Source organism: Rutilus rutilus (genome assembly GCF_951802725.1).
Source record: "Rutilus rutilus genome assembly, chromosome: 22".
NCBI lineage: Eukaryota > Metazoa > Chordata > Actinopteri > Cypriniformes > Leuciscidae > Rutilus > Rutilus rutilus.
The window spans coordinates 6,720,772-6,746,184 of record NC_140227.1 but is presented as its reverse complement, the minus strand read 5'-3'; the positions used below and the strand labels follow the sequence as shown (position 1 = coordinate 6,746,184).

The 25,413-nt window shown below is 38.7% G+C and overlaps 1 protein-coding gene across 1 annotated transcript; it reads right to left on the bottom strand.

The window, feature by feature from the left end:
* Positions 1–1,636: 1,636 nt before the first annotated feature.
* Positions 1,637–19,753, bottom strand: ctdspl3 (CTD (carboxy-terminal domain, RNA polymerase II, polypeptide A) small phosphatase like 3). Its single transcript, XM_084395414.1, has 11 exons — positions 19,487–19,753; positions 18,791–18,902; positions 18,585–18,698; positions 16,084–16,192; positions 15,862–15,979; positions 15,239–15,325; positions 8,453–8,515; positions 7,431–7,510; positions 7,153–7,279; positions 4,694–4,789; positions 1,637–2,063 (listed from the first exon to the last, which is right to left on the bottom strand). The coding sequence occupies exons 1-11, from the start codon at positions 19,595–19,597 to the stop codon at positions 1,998–2,000; spliced, it is 1,083 nt and encodes a 360-aa protein (XP_084251540.1). The 5' UTR covers positions 19,598–19,753; the 3' UTR covers positions 1,637–1,997.
* Positions 19,754–25,413: the final 5,660 nt, after the last annotated feature.

The following is a 25,413-nucleotide window of genomic DNA, read 5'->3' as shown; positions in this document are numbered from 1 at the left end:
TATCCTGGTATTAATGTTACAGGCAGTGTCTGTATTCGGTATCTGAGAAGTGACTGAGGATCTGACACATCTCAGGAATGCAGTCCCAGTGTTTTATTCATTTAGCCTGACTTCCAGAGAGTAAATAATCACTTGCTTTGTGATAAATTCATTCGATCATGCAATCAAGAGTTTGATGATTTGTTCTTATTTGTTTGTTTTGCACATATGCATACATGCCATTTGTAACTCTTTAGGTTTTACAGCAACATTGGTAACTATATGTTAAAATGTTACAATTAATCATTAGTATAAGTTTATATAAGCTCAAGTTTTACAGATGTGCATTGCAGGGAAAGGACATCTCCCATGTTTTGTCTAATGGTTTTAGGAATTTAGGAATATATGTAAGCCATACCAAAGGAACAGTCCGTCAGAGATACTGTTTTTAAACAACCACATTTGCATAAAGAACCAAACACCATGTTTAGAAATGGCTAGAACGATCTGTACGGTGAACCTATCAGAACCTGTAGAAATGATATCAACTGATCTTCCATATACCTATAAATATTGGTTTTCTGTATCCTATTAGCCTGGGTTTTCCCACGCTGCCTTGCGCGCAGCGGGATTTTATTCACGCTGCTAGGCAGCCTGGACACCATGGACCAGATTTTCCCCTCAAAAAGGGAACCAATCACAGAACGGGGAGGGAGCAGCAAGACGATGACGACGTCTATGCGACACACCGAAGCAGTTTGTTTATATCTATGGATCCAACATGGCATCAGACGCGAAGTTACCTTTCGATGCAGCCTTAGTGTTCTAAGTAGTTTAGTCGCTGAACGCCATCGTGTACACATAAATCTCTGACCCATCGCCTTCTTCCTCGTCGAATTTCTGTCGCTCTACATACGTCATCTGGTATAATTGAAACGATTGGCTATGAGCTACGTACAGGCGCATTTGATAGACATTCCAACAAGCCCAATAAACGGCTCTGGGCATTCGTAAACCACGCCTCAAATCTCAATGAGACGAGGTCTGACGTTAGCCAGGCTAGTATCCTATAAGGCTGGATCAGTTTCTACGACTTTGGAAGTGTGGAGAACTCGTCAACTTCAAATTTGACCCCTGGTCTTCATTGCACATATTGGCCTCTCTTTTTGGAGTCAAACTGTGTTCCCCAACAGTTCCATGCCATCAAATGTGTCGTACCCGGTTTGGTCCGATTGCCTGACATGTCATCCCTACTTCAACCTCAAGTAGCCAGGTCAAGTCACCAGCAGCAAACCCAAGTTCTCACGGTAGAATAACAGCCAATGGGAGGCATAGATGTTGAGGCTGATAGCACTGTATAGTGGGTCACTATTTAAACTGGCATTGAGAGTTATAATGATTTTGGGCCCCAGTTGCAGGATATAAGCTGTACCACTGGATGGTGGAAATAAACACTGTTGGAAATAATGTCAGAGATCATTCTGAAAAACTTGTTAGTTTCCCCCCAAATAAAGCTCTAATTGCAACCCGAAGCAAAATCGACAAACAAACCATACCAGATTACAAACTAACGGGGGTTTTTTTCTTTTTTTTCAGCCATCTTTTCCAGCACAAAACTGATCAATTTACAGACCAAAAGTTTTTCAGGAAAAACTAATGTTTTTCTTTTTCTCTTTAATGGTTATTGAAAATTGGTGTCCTTAAAAAAAAAAAAACACTTCTGAGTACAACACAAGTGTGAAAACACTCTTCCAATGGCACAAACCTGTACAAATCTCAAGATTCATCAATAAATTAAAGGCAAAATTCTAGTCCTAATTTTCAAAATGGGTCAGAACACCAGCTGATCACCAGGGTGATTACAAGTAAGTGAGAAACTGTAAGACTATTCTCTATCAAATAAACTATTTCATTATACCAGAGTCATACTACAAATTTAGCCTTTGTTAGTTTGTAAACTGGTAATTTCACTGCATTTATTAGGATGGCTGTACATGTAATTACACTTGATGCAGGTTTTAGTCTTCAGAAAGCAGCCTGTGGAAGTGGTCAGTTCTCTTCTTTAAGACATTTCTGAAGTCATCCTGAAAACACAATAAAAAAAACAAAGTTAATCATTATTACATTTTTCTTTAAATTCAAATAAACCAAGCGTTTAGAACAAAATATAATATAAATTCATTTATTTTCAATTTTGTTCCAAAACCTGCTCCATCCTTCAATAACAGCCTAACTGTAAAGATTCACAAAATCCATGCTGAATTGTACCCGGTTGGATCCACCACTAGTTTCTAAGGATGCAGACCAGCAGCTGCTTCACACAGCCAGAAACAGCACAAGGTGTGACTTTCCCATATTTCACTCTACTGTTAGTTAGTGTTCAGGAACAATAGTATGAAGTCTGCTTCCTCTGCATCATTTTACCATGACTGGATGGGCCAAGTTTCTGGATATTAGGGGTATACTTTTTTTTTTTATACATGTGAACATCGCAATATTATGTTTGACGCTACTGTATCAATTCTCAAAAACACTACTATCGATGTTCTGTTTAAACTCGGCCGCTCGGTGGCACTGTTATTTCAGAACATAAACTGTGACGTGGAGAATCGCAAGGGTGCATCGCTAGCTTTAGCATTAGCAAACCCAGCTCACAAGAGGACAATATGTAGATCCCACTGTTTTAATTATAATATAGCTTTTGCTCAGGTTTTATGCATATGGTGGTGTTCTTTCTAACAATTTTTCTAAAATGATATCCTCTTCCTAAAAACAAACAAAAATATTGTATAATATTTAATATTTATATATTAAGATTAATAATTTATTTAATTTATATAATAATATATTGCATTTCTTAAAGTATCGCAACATATCGCATCATAACCCCTTGATTGTGATACGCATCCTATCGCCAGATTCTTGGTGATACACAGTCCAACTGGAAACTAGGGGTGTGTAACGGTTCTCGGTAAAAAAATATAAATCAAACCATGCTGTTCTCCACCCACGGTTCGGCACACACGGTGGTTCATCTTAAATCTGACGACGCATCTATTATGATTAATTGAAAATAACGTGTAGACACACGATGGATCGATGGATACACATTCTGGGTTCCCAGTACATCACAGCAGCGATGATCAAAAAAAAGAAAGGACAAAAAAAGGGGACAAAAGAGTCACTCTTTGTAAACATTGTTCATTGTGAGTGCCGCATACTCAAATATGACCAGTCATTTAAGCTACGCCGACATCACCTGAGTGTTGATAGTGCGCAAGCGCAGGTGAGACCTGACCAGCACCAGACCGGTGCTATCGGTTTAAACTACACTCATTTAAGCCTTGCCAATTTTAATTTATAGCCAGAAGACGCGAGTGAGAACTTGCATGCGCTGTGAGAAGATTGTGTGTGTGCACTCAAGTGCGCAAACCTGCGTCTCAGTCAGCACGAAAATATTGAGTCCTCTTTCAAGTCTTGTGCTTCAACAAATATAAATGCCTCATTCATTCATTCATTCATTCCACAGACAATCAGTATCAGTGTGTACTGGATCCGTGCATTATATCTTAAAGTGACAGCAAGCTAACATTCTGCTGTCAGTGTTTTTAATGTTAATCAAACAAAATACTAGGAAAACACTCACAGCTCTAACAATGGGTATTGAATACCTTTTGTAACTTTAATAAGGATTAATCTTTAATTTATACAGTCAAATATGCAATGTTATTTTACAATTTCTGAACCTGAAAAGCACTGTTTATTTTATTTGAATCTTTGCACTATTGTATTTATTTGTGCTGTTGCTTGTAGTTAGATTATTTGGTCTTATTTTATTTTATTTTTTATTTGACAGTAGTCCTTTATTCCCTGATCACAGCACATACCGAATCATACCGAAATGAACCTAAAAACCTAGATCCAAACCGAACCGTGAGAAATTTGAACCGTTGCACCCCCACTGGATACCAAATAGATGTTGCTGCTGTGTAAGGCTATGTTTCACGGAAAAGATCTGAAGAGAAAACACAAAAGTGGCGTTGCGTTATCACTTTTTATTCTGCGTTTAGACGAGCGTTATGGGGGGGAAATCTGCGTGCATATGGTGACGCAAAAGTGTGTGAAATTCGATGTAGTATGCACTCCAGGCGGCTAGGTGGCAATGTGAAGCACTGATTGGTGCCTTCACTGTCTAGCAGACTTTTGCGTTTTTACCGTTTAGACGGGAACGCGACGGTGGAGCGTTTTTAAGATTTCCACTCTGGAGGGTGGTTTCACTTTTTTGCGTTTTTAAGCCCCAAAACGCCGTCGCCGTCTAAACAAAAGGCACATCTGATAAAATATTTTTACGTTTTCACCCGCGACCGTTCTCGTGTAAACAGGGTCTAAATGTAGGTCAGGGTTTCTCAAACTCGGTCCTGGAGGGCTACTGTCCTGCACAGTTTAGCTCCAACCCTGATCAAACACACCTGAGCAAGCTAATCAATGTCTTCAGGATCACTAGAAACTCACAGCTAGGTGTGTTTGATCAGGGTTGGAGCTAAACTGTGCAGGACAGTGGCCCTCCAGGACCGAGTTTGAGAAACCCTGATGTAGGTGATCATACCATGAAATTCAGAGAACTTAAGATTCAATAAGTGGCCTTTTTGAACTGGGTAGGAAATCTGGAGTTGCAGTATGTTTTAGGCTATCTACTCTTAATGGAAACACTCACCGCATACACTAGTTTCTCCATGTATGGAATGAGCTTTTGTAGCTCACGGTCCTCTTGATCTCCAATCCAGCTCTTTATGGGAATCATATTCATCAGCTAGAAAAAACAAACACATCCAATAAGAACATGCCACTGATATACTGGTTAGGCCTAGATCTGCACTATTCTGGATAAATTGAGAATCACCTTTTTCTTTTTTCAAATAAAGATCACGATTCTCCCCCGTTTCTTAATAGACAACTAAATAAAATAACAATTTACTAGAGATTCTGACAAAATATTAACTGCTGCTGGCTATTTATAAATGGTTTAATTAATTAGAATGAATTACTTAAAAAAAACTGGTTACAATGAATGATTCAATGAATGATTCATAAAGAATTCACTTGTTTCATTACTGGATGAATCAGCATTTTTTGAACGAATCTCTTGAATAAGTGATTCAATGACAAATACATTTTTTAACAGTCGCTTGTCGCCGCCTATTGGCGTAACAATGTAATGATATAATCATCATTTGAAGCTCAAAGTTACTTTCAAAACGGGATCTGCTCTATTTTGATTGCTACCTTAGGCTGGTCACACACTTAAAATTTTTAGGCATAAAATCTTTAAGTGTGTGACCAGCCTAAGGTAGCAGATTTGCAACCCCAACGATCTGGGGAGTGTGGCCCGCTTCAAGGTTTCTGCTACCGACTTTTCCCAAAATTCTCAATTGTGTGGGGTCATTAGGATTATTTTACTGCTCCCGATCTCGTCAGAGCCCACACGATCCCGAATCCCGAACTCTTGGTCAAGCTGCCTCTGATGTGATACCCGAGATAGCCAATGAGAGCGAGCAAGCTTCACCAACCGGATGTTGCGTGCTTCTATAGCTGAAACTTGGCAGCCACAAACATGCTATGAAAGTGGAGTATTGAGAAAGATCATCACCCATATTCTTTTTTTTTCTGAGTTTTCTTTTAGTAATGATAGGCTTTTCAGTAGACTTGGCCATGTCTGTTTTCTAAAGGACCCAGCTATAAGGCCAAAATGTTTTCTGCTAATTATTGACCCAGAGAGTCCCGAGAATTACGCCGTAGTGGTTTTATCGAGGTTGAGCCAAAAACCTAGGACTAGTTCGCGAAAGTTGGTTTCTGAAATAATCTCCAATATTTAACGAACGATTCGAATGACAGTGGCGGTCTTAGAGGCAAAGTTGCTCAGAATGAGGAGTTCTACAATGTGGTATGAAGGTCATGGGTGTGTGAGAAAAATCGTGTGGTATACAATCCTTTATGCACATGGAAAGTGTGAAAGCACTCCCCCGGTGGCCAATTTCTTTCAAATTTCTCACAGGCCTCGAGGGCCATAAGTAAAGAGTCAAACAGGCCCAGCGAGTTTCGTTTCGATCAGCCTCCGTTAACCTTGTCTGACAACTGCTCAAAATTCATTGGCCGTTGCCGGACACGTTTTTCAAGATACGCAAAATGTTCTCAAAGGCAGTCTTGGCACCTTGGACGAAGACACTGCATGCCAATTTTCAAGTCATTCAGACTGAAGGTTGCGTAGTTATAGACGCTTTTAAGTTTGTTTGTTTGTTTTTTCATGTTATAGTGCCACCAAGTGGCAAGACGCCGCATGCTTTTTCACACGACCATAGAATGTGCTCTTATATATGTGTGCCGAGTTTGGTGAAAATATCTCGTTCCGTTCACGAGTTATAGACCTTTTAGTAAAAGTGGCTCCTCCCACTTTAAATGTTTTGGAGGCCATTAGAGACCATGAATCGAAATTGTAACTTATTTTTATAATGATTGACAATCAGACTGTTCTCAGTCAGAGAATCTTGCTGCACTGGTTTGGTTCCGATCGGGCCAAAAACCTAGAACTAGTTCGCAAAAGTAGGTTTTTCAAAAAAATCCCAAAAACCCCAAAATTTCCCCTAGGAAATTGTAACAATTACAATAGGGTTTCAGTGCTACGTGCTTGAACCCCTATACATCGGTTGAAACTGCCCTTATGTCTGTGGTCTCCGACAGTTTTAAAATCAGTTAAGATTTGAAAATTGTCTAGTGTGTCCCAGGTCTTAGACATCACTGTTTATATCCTAAACTAAAAGTACTTCTAGAAGTACCCAGTACTTCTGTGATAAATTGAATTATTTTAAGACAGAAATAGTGATACTGTGTGGTTGAAAATACTGTTTGTGAAGCTGTTTCATACCTAAACATGACAACTACTCTCTCTGGGTCAGTGGCAGTGTGAACAGATTTGAATGTTCCGGTATGATTTTGTCAAAGGTTAAATAGACATATAGCAGAATAGTTTAGTCATTTAGGAATAAGATCACGTGGGGGTTTGAATCAAGATCGCATTCTTTTAACAATTAATCGTGCAGCTCTAGTTAGACCTGATCTTTAACAAACACTTTCACAGAGAAAAGACTCCTGCACACTAGGTGGTGAAGGCAAACATACGTGGTATGGGAAGGTGTGGGGGGCGTTGTCCAGGATGACAGTCTTTGACAAGTCTCTCTCCAGAACAGTCAAGTCTTTAATGTAGTGTCCAAGCACACAGGCACAATCATCCTGATACAAACGATGTCTTAAAAATAAGAAAAACACAGATTTACATTCTCATGCTTCCTTCAAGGTAAAGTTTGTTATGAGTTATGAGACAGGTTTCCAGAGACTGCCTGGGAACCATCTCCAGGATGACTTTGGGCATATAGGATTCGAAGTGTAAAATGTCTCACCTAAAGAGCTTTTTATTAGGGTCCAATATATCTACGATCTTCTCTGCATATTCCTTTTTTGCAGAGGTGTAAACAAACATCTGGAACAGAAAAAGACAGAACAGATTTATTAATAGATTTTCTCACTGGTGACAATTAAAGCCAGCCACAACAACACAAATGTTTTGCACAAAAATTCAATCTGATTTATCTGTTCAGAGTAGACTAATGTGTAAAAAACAAACACATGGACTGAATGAAAATCACTTTCTGACAGTAGGTGGCGCTTATGGAAAAGCACCCAACAAGGTTCCAATGAAGTTTGGAAAAGTATGCAATTTGATTTGAGTAATTTTCAGGTCAGGACAAGCATGAAAAAATAAAATAAAAAACCCGACTATTGTCCCTATTCAGTTTTCTAAAATACAAAATTAAGAATTTTAAAAAATATATTTGTAAATACAAGCAAAGTGTTTTTATGGCAAAAGTTTAGTGATCGTTTAATGATTGTCGATCATGAGTGAATTCAAGGTGGACATTTCTGCCAAACTATTTGTATTTACCATAAATATAGCCTCTTTTGAACTACACTAAATTAATGTTTACTCAATTGTCACTCAAAACAGCAACAGATAAAGCCGCAAACAATCATCTAACTCAGACTGTACTTCGCTGATACCGTAAACCACGATTACAGTATTAGACCGATGTGTCAGAGGTGAATATATTTTTATATAATTATAATTTTTTTTATGCAACAAAAGCAGCTTTGGGCTTGTGACCAAATTGCATATCTTATTGGTTGGCCAGCTTTATTCACAAAGAGATAAGAACATCTTTCCCAAAAAAATAAAAATCTGTCACAGTAATGACATGCAAATGTCTGTACAGGGCTGAATAGAAGCATTAACAGCTGTTAATTTAAATTAAAATGTTTAATTGAACCAAATTCTAGCACTGGACATTCGTCTTGGTGTGAACAGTCCATCAGTGTTTAAAAAAAAAATCATCCCAGACACTCCATCAGTCTTCACAATATTTACCTCAAAATGTTTGGTCATGGCTTGTAGAAACTCTTTCACATATGGTCGGAGGATCACGTAGACCTGTGAAAGTATGTTTAGTTAATCACATCACACTTCAAGAACAGCAGAATTCCCAAACTTTTTCATGACAGTCAGAGGATGTTAACCATTATTCCAAGAAATGCATGTATTTTATATACACTTATCCACTGCATGGTACGACTTGGCTCGGCACTACTCTGCTCGCTTTACTTTGAAAATCGTGCAGTGTGAACTCTGCATAAAACTGAGCCAAAGTAGTCAGGTCAGGTCACTGTTCTTTTCACACTGCACGACTATCTGGGGTAGGATTATAATAATAATAATAATAATAAATTTTATTTGGAAAAGCGCCTTTCAAGGTACCCAAGGACACTGTACAGTTTGATAGGCAGAGACAAGGAAAATATAAAGACAGAAACATAAAGAACATACAGGGTTTAAAATGTTATCATGCATACACAAGACATAGGAATACACTGCGCACAAGGTGTAAAATGAGATCAATCAAGTCAAATTATGGGACTGCAGGAAAGCTAGGCTAAAAAGATGGGTTTTTAATTTAGTTTTAAAAGTGGATAAACCTGTGCATTGGCGCAACTCAAGTGGCAGAGCATTCCACAGTTTGGGGCCTACCACGCTGAACGCCCTGTCGCCCATGGTGCGGAGGCGAGATGTGGGGACGTATAAGAGGCATGTATCAGTAGAACGAAGGGTGCGTGAGGTCGTGTATGGGGTGAGGAGATCAGATAGGTAAGATGGGGCTAGATTATGTAGGGATTTATAGACAAGTAGAAGGTTTTTGTAGTGTATGCGATAGTGGACAGGAAGCCAGTGTAATTGCTGAAGGATAGGGGTAATGTGATCCCAGGGCCGTGTGCGGGTGAGTAGTCTTGCAGCCGAATTTTGAACATGCTGCAACCTATTGAGGGTTTTTTCCGGGATGCCGTAGAGTAAGGCATTGCAGTAGTCTAGCCTTGACGTTATAAATGCATGTATTAGTGTTTCTGCTGCAGATGAATTGAGGGAGGGGCGGAGTTTGGAGATGCTTTTGAGATGGAAGAAAGATGCTCTGGTGATATTTTTAATGTGTGACTCAAAAGAGAGGGTCGGATCAAATATTACTCCTAGATTTCGAATTTCAGAATTTGTTGTAGTGAAATAGTCAGGAATAGATACCTGCAGATTTTCAAGTTTCTTAAGAATGTTGGGTGTGGAGATAAGAATAGCCTCTGTCTTGTCTTGATTGAGTTTGAGAAAATTTTGAGTCATCCAGTTGTTTATGGCGTTTAAGCAATGAACCAGATTGGATAATGATAGTATATTGGCGGGTTTGGTGTGAATGTAAATCTGTGTGTCGTCAGCATAGCAATGAAAATTGAGACCATAGTGTTGTATTATCTGGCCAAGGGGAAGGATGTAGATTGTGAAGAGCAGGGGGCCGAGAACGGAACCCTGGGGGACACCATGTGACAGGGTTGAATTTGGAGATCTGTAATTCCCAATCGAAACAAACTGTTGTCTGTCAGTAAGGTATGATTTGAACCAAGACAGTGGAACACCAGTGATACCGAGTAACGCCTCCAATCGAGAAAGTAGGAGATTGTGGCAGATAGTGTCAAAGGCAGCTGTGAGGTCAAGGAGAATAAGAATACTGACATGGCCAGAGTCAGCAGCCAATAGTAGGTCATTGACTACCTTAACAAGGGCAGTCTCAGTACTGTGCATGGCCCTGAATCCTGACTGAAACTTCTCCCAAAGACCATGACAATTTAGGTACTCTTGGAGCTGTTTTGCAACCGAGCGTTCAAGGAGTTTTGCAAGGAAAGGTAGGTTAGAAATGGGCCGATAGTTCATATAATCCTCAGCGGCTGCTCCTGGCCTTTTCAAAACAGGGGTGATAGCTGCCTTTTTGAGAAGCACAGGAACAGAGCCCGAATAAAGGGAGGAGTTTATTATTTGTACCAGGAGGGGTGAGATGGCAGGAAGGCAGACCTTAATCAGTGCAGTTGGCATAGGGTCAAAGAGGCAGGTGGTAGGCCTAGACTTACTGACAAAGTCATGAACATCCCGTTCGTCAACAGGTGTAAAGGCAGAGAAGGACCTGTTTAGTGTAGCACAGGGGGAGGGGAAAAGGGGGGCGTCATCTTGGGGGGAGTGAGTTGTTTGAAGCTGTTGATATATCAAATTAATTTTACTGTTAAAGAAAACCAGAAATTCACAACAGAGTTCAGTGGATGGGGTAAGTGGAAAAGATTTATTCGGTTGGGTTAGTTTGTTAATAGTGGAAAAGAGGGCTCTCGGATTATGACGACCTTTGTCTATGATGGAGGTGTAATACAGGGTTTTAGCCCGGTTAAGAGACTCTTTGTAAGTAGTGACATGGTCAATGTAAGCCAGGTCATGAACCGTTAGGCCAGTCTTCCGACTAAGTCGCTCCAGCTGACGTCCAGCCGCCTTTAATTTACGAAGCTCCGGTGTAAACCATGGGGCAGACTGAGTAAAGGAGACATGGCGTGTCTTCAAGGGTGCAAGAAGATTGAGGGAGTCAGCAAGATGTGTATTGTATATCAGGACTAAGTCATCAGTACAGACATCCAATGACTCTGAGCTGAGTTTTGAATTTAGAGTGTCTAAGAGGGCAGCTGAGTTAATGTTCTTTGTGTTCCTATATGTGATGGAACGAGAGGGACGTTGGCGATGGAGAGGCTCAGGAACAGCAAGTTTGAACATAATGGCTCTATGGTCGGACACAAAAAGATCTTTGGGACATACGTGAGTTGGCATGATGCCAGCAGTGCAGACAAGATCTAATATATGGCTTTTTGAATGGGTAGGGAAGTCGACATGCTGAGTGAGATCGAAACAGTCCAGCAGGTTTAAAAAGTGTTCAGCAAAATTACAGTTTCCAGAATCAACATGTATATTGAAATCACCAAGCACCAGGATGGATGAGTACATAGGACTGACAGATGAGAGTAACTCTGAAAACTCGTTAATAAAAGCAGAAGACATTTTTGGAGGTCGATAAACAAGTAATAACAGGAGCGGTGCCCCACCAGTGAATTTCAGAGCAAGACATTCAAACGATAAATAATCCTGGACAGGCACTGATAGAACCCTATAGCATGAGCGGAAGATCACAGCAAGGCCACCACCCCGGCCAGTGAAACGTGGCTTAGCAACAAACTCATAACCAGAGGGGATAGCTTCATTCAATGTAATAAAATCATTTGGTATCTGCCAAGTTTCAGTCAAACAAAATAAATCAATACCAGCATCAGTAATGACATCATTAATAAAAGTTGCTTTCTTGTTCAGAGACCGCACATTAAGCAGACCAAACTGGGTATTTCTGAAAGTAGGGTAGTCTGAGGAGGCTTTTAACAGTTTTATGGCGTGTAGGTTCTCAACGTCGGCAGTTCGCCCCGCAGCAGGCCGCGTCTCTCTACGAGACAGACTCCATAGTGAATCGATGTTGTTAGTGTGGTTGTAGCGAGCAAACTTCCGACCAGAGCCCCTGTGTAAATATTTGGGACGACGCAGCAGACCGAGATGTTGGTGCGCGCGGAGAACATCTGGAATTTTGTAAACTTTGTTTCCAAGGCAATGGAGATAGGATGACGAGTATCTTAATGCCATATCGGATTCAAAGAGGTGCCTGTTCGAGTGATTAGGCTCTCTGTAGTATAAGCAGTCTGGCCCATAGACAAGAGACCAGAGCAGCGTCACGATTGTTACATGCATTAGGAGGGGGTATGATTTGAGCACCATCTGGCTCAGTCCAAACAAGCATAACGTTACCAAACACAACAGCAAACAGCCACACACTCAACCCAGCCTCTGTAAACTCAATACGTTAGCCAACAGGGCAACCACTTTTGCACTCAAGGGAACAGCAACGGAGGTAGCCAAGCCAAAGAGTAGCGACAACAGTTCAAATAGGCAAAACTCAAGCAAACTCGAACAAGCAAGCAGAGACTTACCAGCGAACAGTGTTAGTGGATCACTCCTGAGAGGGCTCGCATAAGCAAAACAGGGAAAGGGGAGGCACAGCAGCTGCCCGTCGGTTTGGCAAACACTTAGCTAGCAGTCTTGCTCGAGTCAGCAATCCAAGATGAATGATTTATAATAATTCCACATTTAGGTACTAATCAATATGCGTGACAGGGCCGGGTGACAGTAGCAAACGTTGATCCGGTAGCCAGTAATCCAGCATGAGATAAACCTCCAGGGAAACTGGGCTCAGTCCAGTGTCTGCCGTTTGAAGTAACTTGAAGTGTCACACAAAACACAAAGTGTAATCCAGTAGTTAAAACGTTATCCAGCACGAAATAGCCTCCAGGGAAATAGGGCTCAGTCCAGTGTCTGCATTTTGGATTGACGGAGCGCACAAAACACAAAACAAACGTACTGAGAAAAACAAAACAAGCAGAGAAAGCCGGCGAGTAGCGGCAGCCAAGCGCGCCAGCGTTCACTCGTGACCCGGAAGCGTGATAAATATGATTGTGAATCACCGACAGGTCCAGATATTTAGCATGCCAAATATCTCACGGGCTTGGCGACATGAACAAGCACCGATTTGCCTATGATTTCGACCATTTGTCTGCAATCTCGCAAAACCTGTCGGCGAGTGAAAACCGGGGCTAAAATCATGCAGTGTGAACTCGGCATTAGGGGTGTAACGGTACACAAAACTGAAGGTTCGGTACGTACCTCGGTTTTGACGTCACAGTTAGCAGAGGGGGGAAAAAACTAAACAGAAAATTGCTTCTTTTTTTTTTAACAGTGGTTTACTGAAAAAATTGTCTCAGACTTTAAATCAATTCTGTTATAATTAAAAGTTTTTTAAGGATAAAAAAAATGTATCTAAAATTATGCTAATGCTATAAACTATATAGGGAGCCCTTATATAGGGAGTAATTTGTACATTACTATAATATTAAAGGTTAACAACAGAGGCCAAACTATTAGCCTCAATTCAGTTATTTTTTAGATAATCAACACTCAAATAACACAGCGGGTTTGGTGTCTCGTGGCGCAAAGCCAATGGCTGGTAGTGACGATTCTCTCTGACCAATTAGTGATCAGTAGGTGGTGTAACAATATATCGTGTCACAATATATTCCAATTAAAAATGCTATCATATGTTATGTTATACAATAAACAATATGTATTGTGTACAGTTCACCCAAAATGAAAAATACTGTGCGTGAAAAAATTCAAGTTCAGTATTGTGATATGTATCAAATCGTGACATGAGGGTATCGTTACACCCCGGTCCCCTAGTGATCAGCAGTGTTTACACATCACATTTCAGTATCGGTATGGCTCGCATGAAACCTCAACCGAGGTACTAGGTACTGTACACAGTGGAAAAACAAACAAAAGTGAGCCGTACCATGCAGTGGAAAAGCGCCATGTGAGAAGCTTAAATTATTTACAATTTCATTTGAACAAACCCTTTCACACGTAAATTTAAAATATATTATGTCCTAGTACATGTGAGATTCCATGGGGATGCATCAAGCTCGTCATGTTACAACACAGCACAAAAAGCACTGTATGACAGATGTATTGGTTTTATTTAATTTGCCCTTTTTATTCAAAATATTCACAAACTTGTTAACTATACTGTGGAATATCTGATATTCCTATTCTCAAATACATGCAAATAAATGTATTTTGTTGTGAATTTCTGTGAATAAAGCAATTATCAGGGTTCGTACACCTTTTCCAAGGTCAAATTTAAGCACTTTTCAAGCACTTTCAAAGTCCATTTTAAAGCTTTTTCCAGCACCTTACACCACCGTAAATTACATACCAATACATAGTCAAAATGATTATTTAGTGTTATTATCACATTAAAAGAGATGATGCTATAAAGACCGCCAAAATTGTGCTTCGTAATCAGATATTTAAGCAAATCAGCATACGAAAATAATAGGCCTAATTAAAAGCGAACAAAGGAAGAAACGTTTATAATCCCCTTCGAAAATGGGTGAGATGTGAGTGAAGATTTGGGAAAAGAAACAGGAGATTCCAAGCAGGGATGAGTTGCGATTTTTGAATATTCGAGTAGTTTATTTATTTATAGAATATCGAATAGGTTGTGTGATTATTCTCCAAAATAAAATCTCCATGTTTTCGGTGCTGATGCGGTGACGCGTTAAAAACGGGCATCCAAACAAGCGCGGAAATCAAAATGAAAACTCCGCCTACTTTTGCTCAGACCAGCGTAGCGCTTATCGCTCTATATCTGAAGGGCTACATTTTATTTCTCCATTTAATAAACAAACTATTCAGTCAGATAGGTATTTGTTGTGAAAGAAATACAGTTACAATTTCAAGCATTATATCCCAAATTTAAGCACTTTTCAAACCTTGAAAACACAACATCAAAATTCAAGCATTTTCAAGGATTTCAAGCACCCGTACGAACCCTGAATTATGTTTGAAAGGATCATTGTTGCTATTTCTATCGACATCAGTGTATTTAACAAACCATAAATGTTTATTTAAATGTCTGAAATCTAAAATTAACATTTTGTGGATGAAAACACTGAACAGCTGTCGATATATGACTATATATATAAATAGTTATGATTCAAATTTGCGTTCACGCTTTGGTTTGGCCTGATCAAGAGATGGACATGGTCAGAGCCAGCCAAAGCATGAAAGCAATGTCATCATGTGACACACCGAACGTTCTAATCACTCCGTTGTGATTGTACATGTCATAGGGTTCATTAAAATTTCACCAACCTTGTACTTGTGATCTTGAAAGCGGGTACTGAAGGTGTATTCTGCGTCAGCAATCACATTGAGTGAACTGAACACGAGCGTTTCATCCTAGAATCGTACAAAAATAAAATCCAAAGAATCAAACCAGTCACTTGTAAACCTCAATCAAATCAGTGCACTAATCAGCTTTTCAACTTCATTTACCCATGGCTCTGTTTACACCTGGTATTCCGATGTGTCTTGGTCGATCGGATCACAAGTGGAAGATGCTAAATACAGGCGTAAATGGGGTATAAATGTTATGAGCTTGTCCACTTTCGTCCAATTCCAGAGGTAGTCGAAAAACGCATTTGACCGGATTGCTTTCATAGTGTAGTCGCTCATAGACCCTCCCCTCGAACAAATCAGGAAAGAAGTGGTTGAAAGTGGACGAAAGAGACGGAACTTAATACCAGGTGTAAACAGGGCCTAGTTGTTGAAGCCTCTCTCTCAACAAGGGAGTGCTAATGGTCCATCTGAATTCATTAATGGCCAGTTTGGAATTATTCAGTCAATGAACTGCATGCTAATTCAATCAGTTTTAACAAAAATGTTGAGTTGACCAAAGTAATGATTTTGAGCTGGCTAGAGGGAAGATAACTTACCAAATCGAGCACCAGGGTAGCAGCAGGGGTGCTCCTCGTCTTTGGTGGAATGTCCCGCACTGCTGAGACAGGCCTGGACTGTTGTGAACGGTTCGGAATGTTCTTAATAAATGTGAAGCTGATAGAAAAACAGTGACAACACTCAGATTAAACCACAGATGAATCACTTGAATCAGTCTGAATTGTACAAGCCACAAAAACTTGTTTGTAGAAGAGACTCACGGGCTAAACACTTCCTCATTCTCCTCATCCTCTGAAAGAGGGCTGGCAGCGCTGTAGCCAAACACACAGTGTTCAGGACTGAAGATGGGACTTGAGTTTGGATGCTCACCTATTAAAATAAAAAACTACTGTTACACAAAATCAAATAACAAGGTATCTGGAAAGTCATTGCTCGTTTAGTTAAAAAATACAGAGTACAGACAAAATGTTTCATAATAAAGGTCAGACAGATCCAAAGAGTTTTGTACCGTAGGGAAGAGCAGAAACTAACATTTAAACCATATGAAAAAATGATTCTTTGAGGTTACGTTTATTAAAGTCTTGTTTGCAATGTAGTCTGATGTCACCATTAAGAATTAGTACAGAAATGTAATAATCAAATGGAAAGAAAAATTGCATAGTCTTCCCTGTATTAATTAAATATAAATTATTCTTATCAAGCAAAAACAAAAGTTATTCAGCCAAGAGTTTTCTCTTTTGTTTGATTCACATTAATGACACAGAGCAGCAGGTGGGTTTATTACGCGGCTGTCACTTTAAGGCCAGATACACAGATCCATTATACTGATACACCCAAATGTTAGTTTCACTTGAGACATAACCGGCTGTTTTTACATGAATACTCCACACGATGGGGATTTTGGCACAATTGTGTATTCGACTTTAAGCACAATAAGACGTGAAATTGAACCTGAATTCACAATCGCATGCAGCTTTCTGTGCACACGCTTGCGCCGTGTGTCAGTCAGCGTGTGCACCGCATTGAGTTCTTTCTCACTGCTTATTGTGCTTAATAGCACTTTTTAACATCGAGCACGTCCCAAATTCGCGATCGCCTTCTGAGAGAGGCAGCTTTCTGTGCGTGCACTTTGGTAGTGTGCCAGTCACCGCACCGAGCTCCTTTTCAGGATATAATGCGCTTCTAACTGAACTGAACATATTCTCATAATGCATTTCATCACTCTGAAGTGTCATAATAGTGCTATATATATATATATATATATATATATATATATATATATATATATATATATATATATATATATATATATATACACCGCGATATACACAATATTTTAAAATCTCTAACGCTAGACATTTTACACCATTGTAACAATATATATTGTCATATCGCCCAGCCTTAATACTAACCATTAAAATTATAAAGCATTAGGGATGCGCCGATCTGATTCTCAGTATTGTCGGATCGGGTATTGATCAGACGGGACCATTCCAAATCCGATATTTTGCGTTTACTATTCTGTGTTATTGTTAAGCCTCACAAAAGGCACACAAACATTATGAAGCACCACCAACTTTTCGTGCACTATATTATAATGTTCTAAAGCCATTCCATAGTTTAATGTGGCATAGAGATGAATATTGAAGTTTACGTAAGTGCTTCCCTCTGCTGCGGCTGTCAGTCATTCTCCATTCAGCATTCAAACAGCGCGTCTCGTTTGGTTACGACAGGCAACATGATGAAACTCTCTCACAAGATGATTCAATGTTCATTATACTTGATCTGTAGATAAAGGTCTATGGTTTCGCATAAAAATGTATGCGGAGTTTATCGTCTCCCGGTTGTCTTTTAGATCACAACATTGGAGTAGAGAGCGCTATGAATTGTTCTTCACACACAGTAACTGAAATTTAAAACTGTTAAAAGTAAAGGCTCAATTAACGATTGCATTGATATAATATATTACACATCAATATAGCTTCCCCTTTTTGCTTTGAACTTTTCAATGCAAAGCGCTGCGACTCCAGGAACTTGGACCTTTGGGGTGGTACTCGGTGTGTTTCGACTGCAGGAACCAGGGTCTAAAAGAAGTTCCTAAAAGTCTCAAATAAAAATGTCTCCCTCAGAAAGTCCCTGCTTGCGAGGTACAGTAGTACTTTTTCAAAGTTCAGGAATCAGGAACTTTCGTTTCGGGGGTGGGAGTTGGGCGCTGAACATGCTGATTGGTTGAGTTCATGCCGCATTTTGATTGGTTGACTACACGCAGCATTTTATTACATCCACCATTTTAAAAAATCTGTTAGAGTTGTTTGCTATTCGAATCAACAACGGCGTTAAAAACAATACGACCGATGGAACGACGACGAGGTTCAGGCTTTATTAAGCTTAAATTCTGATGATGAAATCCAGGTCCAGGAAATCCATGTTTAGATTTAATACAATTATTGTGCACTCATGATTTTTCTAGAGTAACTTTTGCCACTGAATTTTCTACTAATCTAGTTTATAATAGTGTTTTGTCATAGATTATGATCATATCATTTTTGCATTTGTTGTTTTTATGATGATGTTCAACACACAGAGGTAAAGAAATTCTCCTTTTTTTTTTTAAATCTCTGCGCTGATATCGGATCGGTATCGGCCGATAATTTTTTTATCGGTGCATCCCTATAATCCATGGCTGTCAGAAATGTAAAATATAATATATCTTATAGTTACAAACTTATAGTTGTAAATGTAAAAGTTTAAATGCACTCACTGTCTCTTGGTGGTGTAAGAAAGTGAACTGCAGGAGAGTAGAGGCTCCGAGCAGCAGGATTCAATAAGGAATGCCTTTCCCGGAGGTGACGGACTGGAGTCTTGAAATCTGACTCTAAAAATACAGTGATGAGCATGATTTCTTAATACAATATCATCATTAATAGACTCTTAAATAACATTAATTTGTCAAACAAAATGGTGTACCTTTACTGTCAACAGTTGATAAAGCTTTTCTCCTCCTCCGTGGACGTTTGGCTGCTGTTGGGACGTCATCAGGATCCAGATTCGGGCAGTCTTGAAGAAGTTTTACTTCATCCTAAAGCAAGGATGAAAAAAACAGCCAGTTAATAAACCTATTAAGAAATGATACACATTTCATATGAATAAATGCAATTAAAAAAAACTTAAAATGTTTACCTTTGGACATAAAAATTACAGAAATTATTAATAATCAATATACTTTGTGTTTTAATAAACAATAATTACTACAAGATCCACGTGCTCCTTCGTCGATTATATACAGAGAAGCTGATTGGCCGAGATACAACTTCCCGTTCCAATTCAATAATACTGAAATCTTATTGGCTAGCCAACTGTTACACGGTGAGAACAGGCCCTGTCCATAAACACATCTGGGACAGCACTGAGAAACTTTTACAAGCAGCACACACATACCATCATTATTCATATGAACGATAGCCTGTTCTGTATTTAATGTTTTGATGAAACATTATTATATTAACGTTGTTTTAATTTCGGTCCGAATATCTCTTGCTTCAAATCAGTTAGCATCATGCTAACCAGGCAAGTGCAGATCACTCATAATGCGCAATCACATACTCAATCACACGTAAGTTTTGTTATCTTTCCATATCTAGTGTTCAATACAGCAGGACTGACCTGGTTCTTGACCAGCGGAGTCTGAGGGCTCGGGCTTTCCGGAGCGGCTCGACGGCGGCGGGACGGTGTCGGTGGGGTTTCATTTAAAACATTTCTCGAGCGAAGTCTCATTTTCCCTGCAGCCCTGATTAAATGATGTCGTCAACGGACCAAAACACTTTGAACTCGCAGGAATAATGTTGTAGTTCAAGAGTTGCATTAACCTGCTTCGTCTCGCTGTTTCCAGATTGACTGACCTCAGTTTAAACTGATGAAAAAAACACAATCGAGCTTTAGCCAATCAGACCTCAAGCTCGAAGGGATAGGCGGAGCTACAAAGAACAACGGCGCAACGTGATGCGGAAGTCACATTGACAAGGCAAACCTGTTTCATTGCAGACGTCGTTTTTGGCTGCACAGGTTTCTGGCAACTTCACCAAATACCTTTTAATGAGAAATAAATATTTTATTTAATGACATTTGCCTATGTAATACCTAAAGACCTTAATGTGACATTTTTCTTCTTGAATTTTACGGCTAATAATGTTTTTCATTCTTTTCATTGGTATACTGTTGGCCATATTTCCTTAAAGGGATAGTTCACCCAGACATGAACATTTTATCATCACTTACTCACCATGAAGTTGTTCCAAACCTATATGCATGCATCATGAACACAAAATAAGATATTTTGAAGAATATGGTTAACCAAAAAGTTGATGGACCCCTTTGACTTCCATTGTATGAAAAGAAAAAGAAAAAATACTATGGAAGTCAATGGGATCCATCAACTGTTTGGTTACCAACATTCTTCAAAATATATGCTAATATACCTGCAGAAGAAAGAACTTCATACAGGTTTGGAACAACTTGAGGGTGAGTAAATGACATATTTTTTAGGCGAACTATCCCTTTAAATTTGGCCTTATGTCTCACACTGGATGGAAGAGGATTAAAGGGATACTCCACTTTTTTCGGAAATATGCTCATTTTACATCTCCCCCAGAGTTAAACAGTTGAGTTTTACCGTTTTAGAATCCATTCAGCCGAACTCCGGGTCTGACGGTACCACTTTTAGCATAGCTTAGCACAGATCATTGATTCTGATGAGTCCAGTAGCATTTCTTTCAAAATGACCAAAGAGTTTCAATATTTTTCCTATTTAAAACTTGACTCTTCTGTAGTTAAACCGTGTACTAAGATCGACGGAAAATGAAAAGTTGCGATTTTCTAAGCCTATATGGCTAGGAACTACTCTCATTCCGGCGTAATAATCAAGGAACTGTGCGGCTGTACCATGAGTGCAGCAGGCGTAATGATATGACGCTGCGCCTGAAAATAGGTCTAATAGGTTAGACAAACTTAGTCCCGGTCACGTTGGAAGAAGTTACCGAGCTGGGGACTATTTTCAGGCGCTGCGTCATATCATTACGCCTGCTGCACTCATGGTACAGCCACATAGTTCCTTGATTATTACGCTGGAATGAGAGTAGTTCCTAGCCATATAGGCTTAGAAAATCGCAACTTTTCATTTTCCGTCGATCTTAGTACACGGTTTAACTACAGAAGAGTCAAGTTTTAAATAGGAAAAATATTGAAACTCTTTGGTCATTTTGAAAGAAATGCTACTGGACTCATCAGAATCAATGATCTGTGCTAAGCTATGCTAAAAGTGGTACCGTCAGACACGGAGTTCGGCTGAATGGATTCTAAAACGGTAAAACTCAACTGTTTAACTCTGGGGGAGTTGTAAAATGAGCTTATTTCCGAAAAAAGTGGAGTATCCCTTTAAATATCCCTTTAAATAAATCTTAATCAGGGTACCGCCATATTTAAGTTTTGACAGGAATGAAAATAAGAACAACACTCATTTACACATTCAATGTGTTTTGTTGAACAATACTTTGACAAAGTTTTGACAATTATGATATATATTTTTTTTTGTTGGACAAAATAAAATGTTCCCTGCAGAGCTCTCAAGTTTTGAAGGCAGACAAGAGTGACATCATTGCTTGTTTTTTAATAACAAAAAAAAGTTATATTTTTGGCAAATGTAAAGGCCCTTTCACAAATTCACTCATGTACAGTAGAAGCGCAGCTCAAACAAACCTTTCAGATGTGCTGCTGTTCTGGATTACTGAAGAATAGAACCAGGAGAAGAGAGATCAACACTCTTGGAATACTGTGCAAATGCATGTTCACATATTAACATGCATGTTAGTCTAGAAGTACAATAAGCATCATGTTCACACAGCGCACACAACTCCTCTGCACTTACTGATTTCTCTCAACACGGGGAGAGAAGAACTGTCCTGTCAGTCTAGACATGGGAAAACAAAGTAACTTGCGTTACTAATTCGAAAAAGTAACTCAGAAATGTTATTGTAAATTTAAAAGTAGTGTGTTACTTTACTAGTTACTTGGGGAAAAAAAGTAATCTGAAAACTCGCATTACTTGTAAAGCATTATCTCCAACACTTGATAGTTAAAATACTTTTTTATGTGCATTTTAATATAGCATGGTTTCATTTTGGTATATAAAAAAAAAATCATTCTGTACCTCCTCTAAAAGTTCTCTCTGAACAAGAAACACTTTTCACAAATTTGTGTTGACATGTTTCTATAATATGGAGGGGTTTCAAATGGAAAAGAATCAAGAACTGCACTAACATAACATCAGAATTACATTTTATTGTATTCAATGTTAACAACTGAAGATCTCAATTTTGAAAAATCAAACATTGAAAAATCTGATGCTTGACAATTATAAAATGTAAACGTTGAGAGTACATTTAGCAAACTCTGAAAAAACAAAACTCATCAACATGACTGTCTCTTTTAAACAGGGCAATAACATACTGAACACAACAGAAAACAGACACACCCAAACTGAAGCTCCAGAATTACTATTACATTATATATATAAAAAAAGCAAAAACTTAGGTAAATTTAACACCAAAAAAAAATAAAAAAAATCCATTTCGTCTGATAACGGCATTTTGTTTTAAATGTGTTGAGGTGTGTTTTTTGTCATTATCTTGGTTTTCAGCATTCAGACTGAGAGAGGTACAGTTGTTGTGAGACGATTTCCTAAAATAAAGGATATAGAGTATTTTGAATCCATAATATTCCAGCCATAACAGCACTTTTGTGACATTCGTCAGATCCCCTTTCCCCCAGTTACATATCGATACAGATTAAATAGGTAAGGATTGTCTTTGTCCTTCACCCCTAATAGAAGCAGTCAAGAGGTCGACACTACGCAATTCAAACGTTTTAAAAACGCACAAGTGGAAATACACAGAATGGTGCATCAGTGGTACGTTCAGCACCGTAACCAAAACCTGGTCTCTCCGAGGAGCAATTTCAGATTCAAACTAAGCAAGCCAAAACTCAAATGCACTCACATAAAAAAAGAAAGAAAAAAAAGGGATATTGAGATTTTTAAAAAGAAAAGAAAAAAATACATATAATATACTTGCAATTAATAAAAACCCTTGAGTCAGTGTGCAAAGGGAAACATTTACCATTACCATTATAAAAGGGTAAAATAAATGTTACATGCACTGACCACAGCACTAAGATGAACATTTCTGTATAACTAGAGGTAGAATTGTATTTCCTGAGAAGACGACAAATGCCTTTTCTTAACATAAATCCTAAATTTCACAGCTGTCTATGTATTGGAAAAGTGAATTACTTGATTTTTTAGTGTAATGTTAAGTTCTGAAAAGAGAAAAGCTTACAAAGAAATATCAAAGAATAAGGCATCCTGCATTAATAGCAAAGTTTTATTGTACAGCAATTTTGGTTGTCCTTGCAATAAAGTTGACTACATTAAGCATGCTATATCTACTTTTTAAAATGTGCATACATCAAAGTGAAAACACATCTGACATCCCTCTTATGGATACAAACTGCTTTAAACGGGTGTTATGTGTATCTGTCTTACTCTGCGTGGTAACAGTATTGTTTCCTAAGAAAGAAAGAAAGAAACCCAGCACCTCTGATCGAAATACACTGGGTAAAGGCCGTTCCAATAAAAAAAACTACTGTTACATGACGATGGTCACTTAAAAGTTGAGGGATTTGATTCTAAAAGGCAGACTGGCAGATGAAACAGGAAAAAGGTTCTCTTTAAAAATAAGCATCGAGGAAAAATGCCATGATCCCAATGTGGCATTTTTACAAGCAAGAAGGAGCTTTAAGGATATCATGGCTAATATTCTAAAATGAACAGAGTAAAAGTGGACATGTGTGCCCTGTTCTACTTCACAGCAGGTAAATCCATGTGAAAAGTGGCAAACTGGGAAGGCTTGCAAACGATTCTGAGCTGATAAATGAGTCTTTGAGGTAGAGATTTGGCAGTAATGACTTAAGTGTGTTATAATGAATTGTCCTGATATAAATAAAAAAAATAAAAAAAACCCTAATATGTACAGTTGTACAATACAGACAGAAACAGTAACAACCTTTTCTAGACCGTTTCCTGTATAGCAACTATGGTCCTTGTGAATAATAAAGGGTCGCTTCAAGAGTGAGCATTGAATTGAGAAAAAGAGGATGCGGTAACTTGACGGTTAAGGATCTCATCAGTGAAAGCGAAGGCCACAAGTTTGATCCCAAATAAAGGATCAAGGCATTTAACTAAGTTTCTCCAAAGAATCTGTACCTGCAAGCTGTTTTGGATAAAAAAATACAGCTTTAAGCTTCTGGAAACACCATTTTCCTAACGCCCAACTAACTTGAAATGCAAAATAAATGATTCAATTTCAGATGAAAGACTACCATATTTGTATCAATCAAAAGAAAGTTTCACCCCTAGATGCCCACCAAGTGAGTTTTTTGACCTTGCATACAGTGTAATGCTTGAAGAGCTTTACAATTCATAAATTGCAGCTACAAGTTGATAAGGACAGGAAAAAGACCTTCTTACTGTCCAGAACAGTTGATGACATGATAAAAAGCAACCAAAAAAAAAACAAAAAAAAAACACAGGAAACCAAATCCCTTTAGAAGAGAATATTCCATTCTGCTCAAAGACACTTTGCACTTTCAAAACATCCCATTGTACTTTTTTGTTAAAAGTACATAACCAGAAACTGTCCTGCGTGATGAAGCAAAGGCTGCATTGTTGGACCCCTCAGTGACACTCAACACTGCATTACATTAAGCTAAAAGACCTGATGAGGTGACACACTAAATCTCCAGTTAGTGTAGTAATCAAACACAGGATGAATTGTTTGTTTAAATCGTGAAACAAACGTATAATTATACTGTCATGCTTGGAGTCAAACTGTGATTATTTTCAGCCAAACCACTGATCTGAGTGAAAGCTCCACTAAGTTATACACAAACAAGTAAAACAACAACCTCTGAACTACTTCCAATTCTACTTTAGAGCAACTATGGGCCAAAAAAACGTTTGTGGGCTGTGGCAGTTTCCAGGTAACGTCGTTCGGTCCCTGCAACACCTCAGCCACCTTTGCGAGGCTCACGGAGAACGTAGCCTCCAGAGTTTGCCAGTATGAAGAGGCAAAAATAAAACAAACATGAACAATGAAAACGTTATGAATGCAATTATACACGTCTACAAATGCATGCCTACAATTTTTTCAAATGAGTTCATTAGCATGAATGTTCACTGACTGAAATTAAGATCATTAACACCATCACAGAGCAGACCTCTAAGATGGGAAATCAAATGGTTAAATACTTGCAATAAATGTAAAAAAACTAAAAATCCACATCATTACGCACTATGTATTGTGTTAGTAATGAAGTTTAGACGTTCGCCTGTCAACAGCGCATTCAAAGTGTGCTGAGGAAAAACCTTCACAAGGCACTGCAGATACATACACAGGGAAAATAAAATCTATAATAATATATTATTAGTTCAGAGCCTTAAGCTGTTTGCATCACACGTTATAACAATCCTACTATTGTTA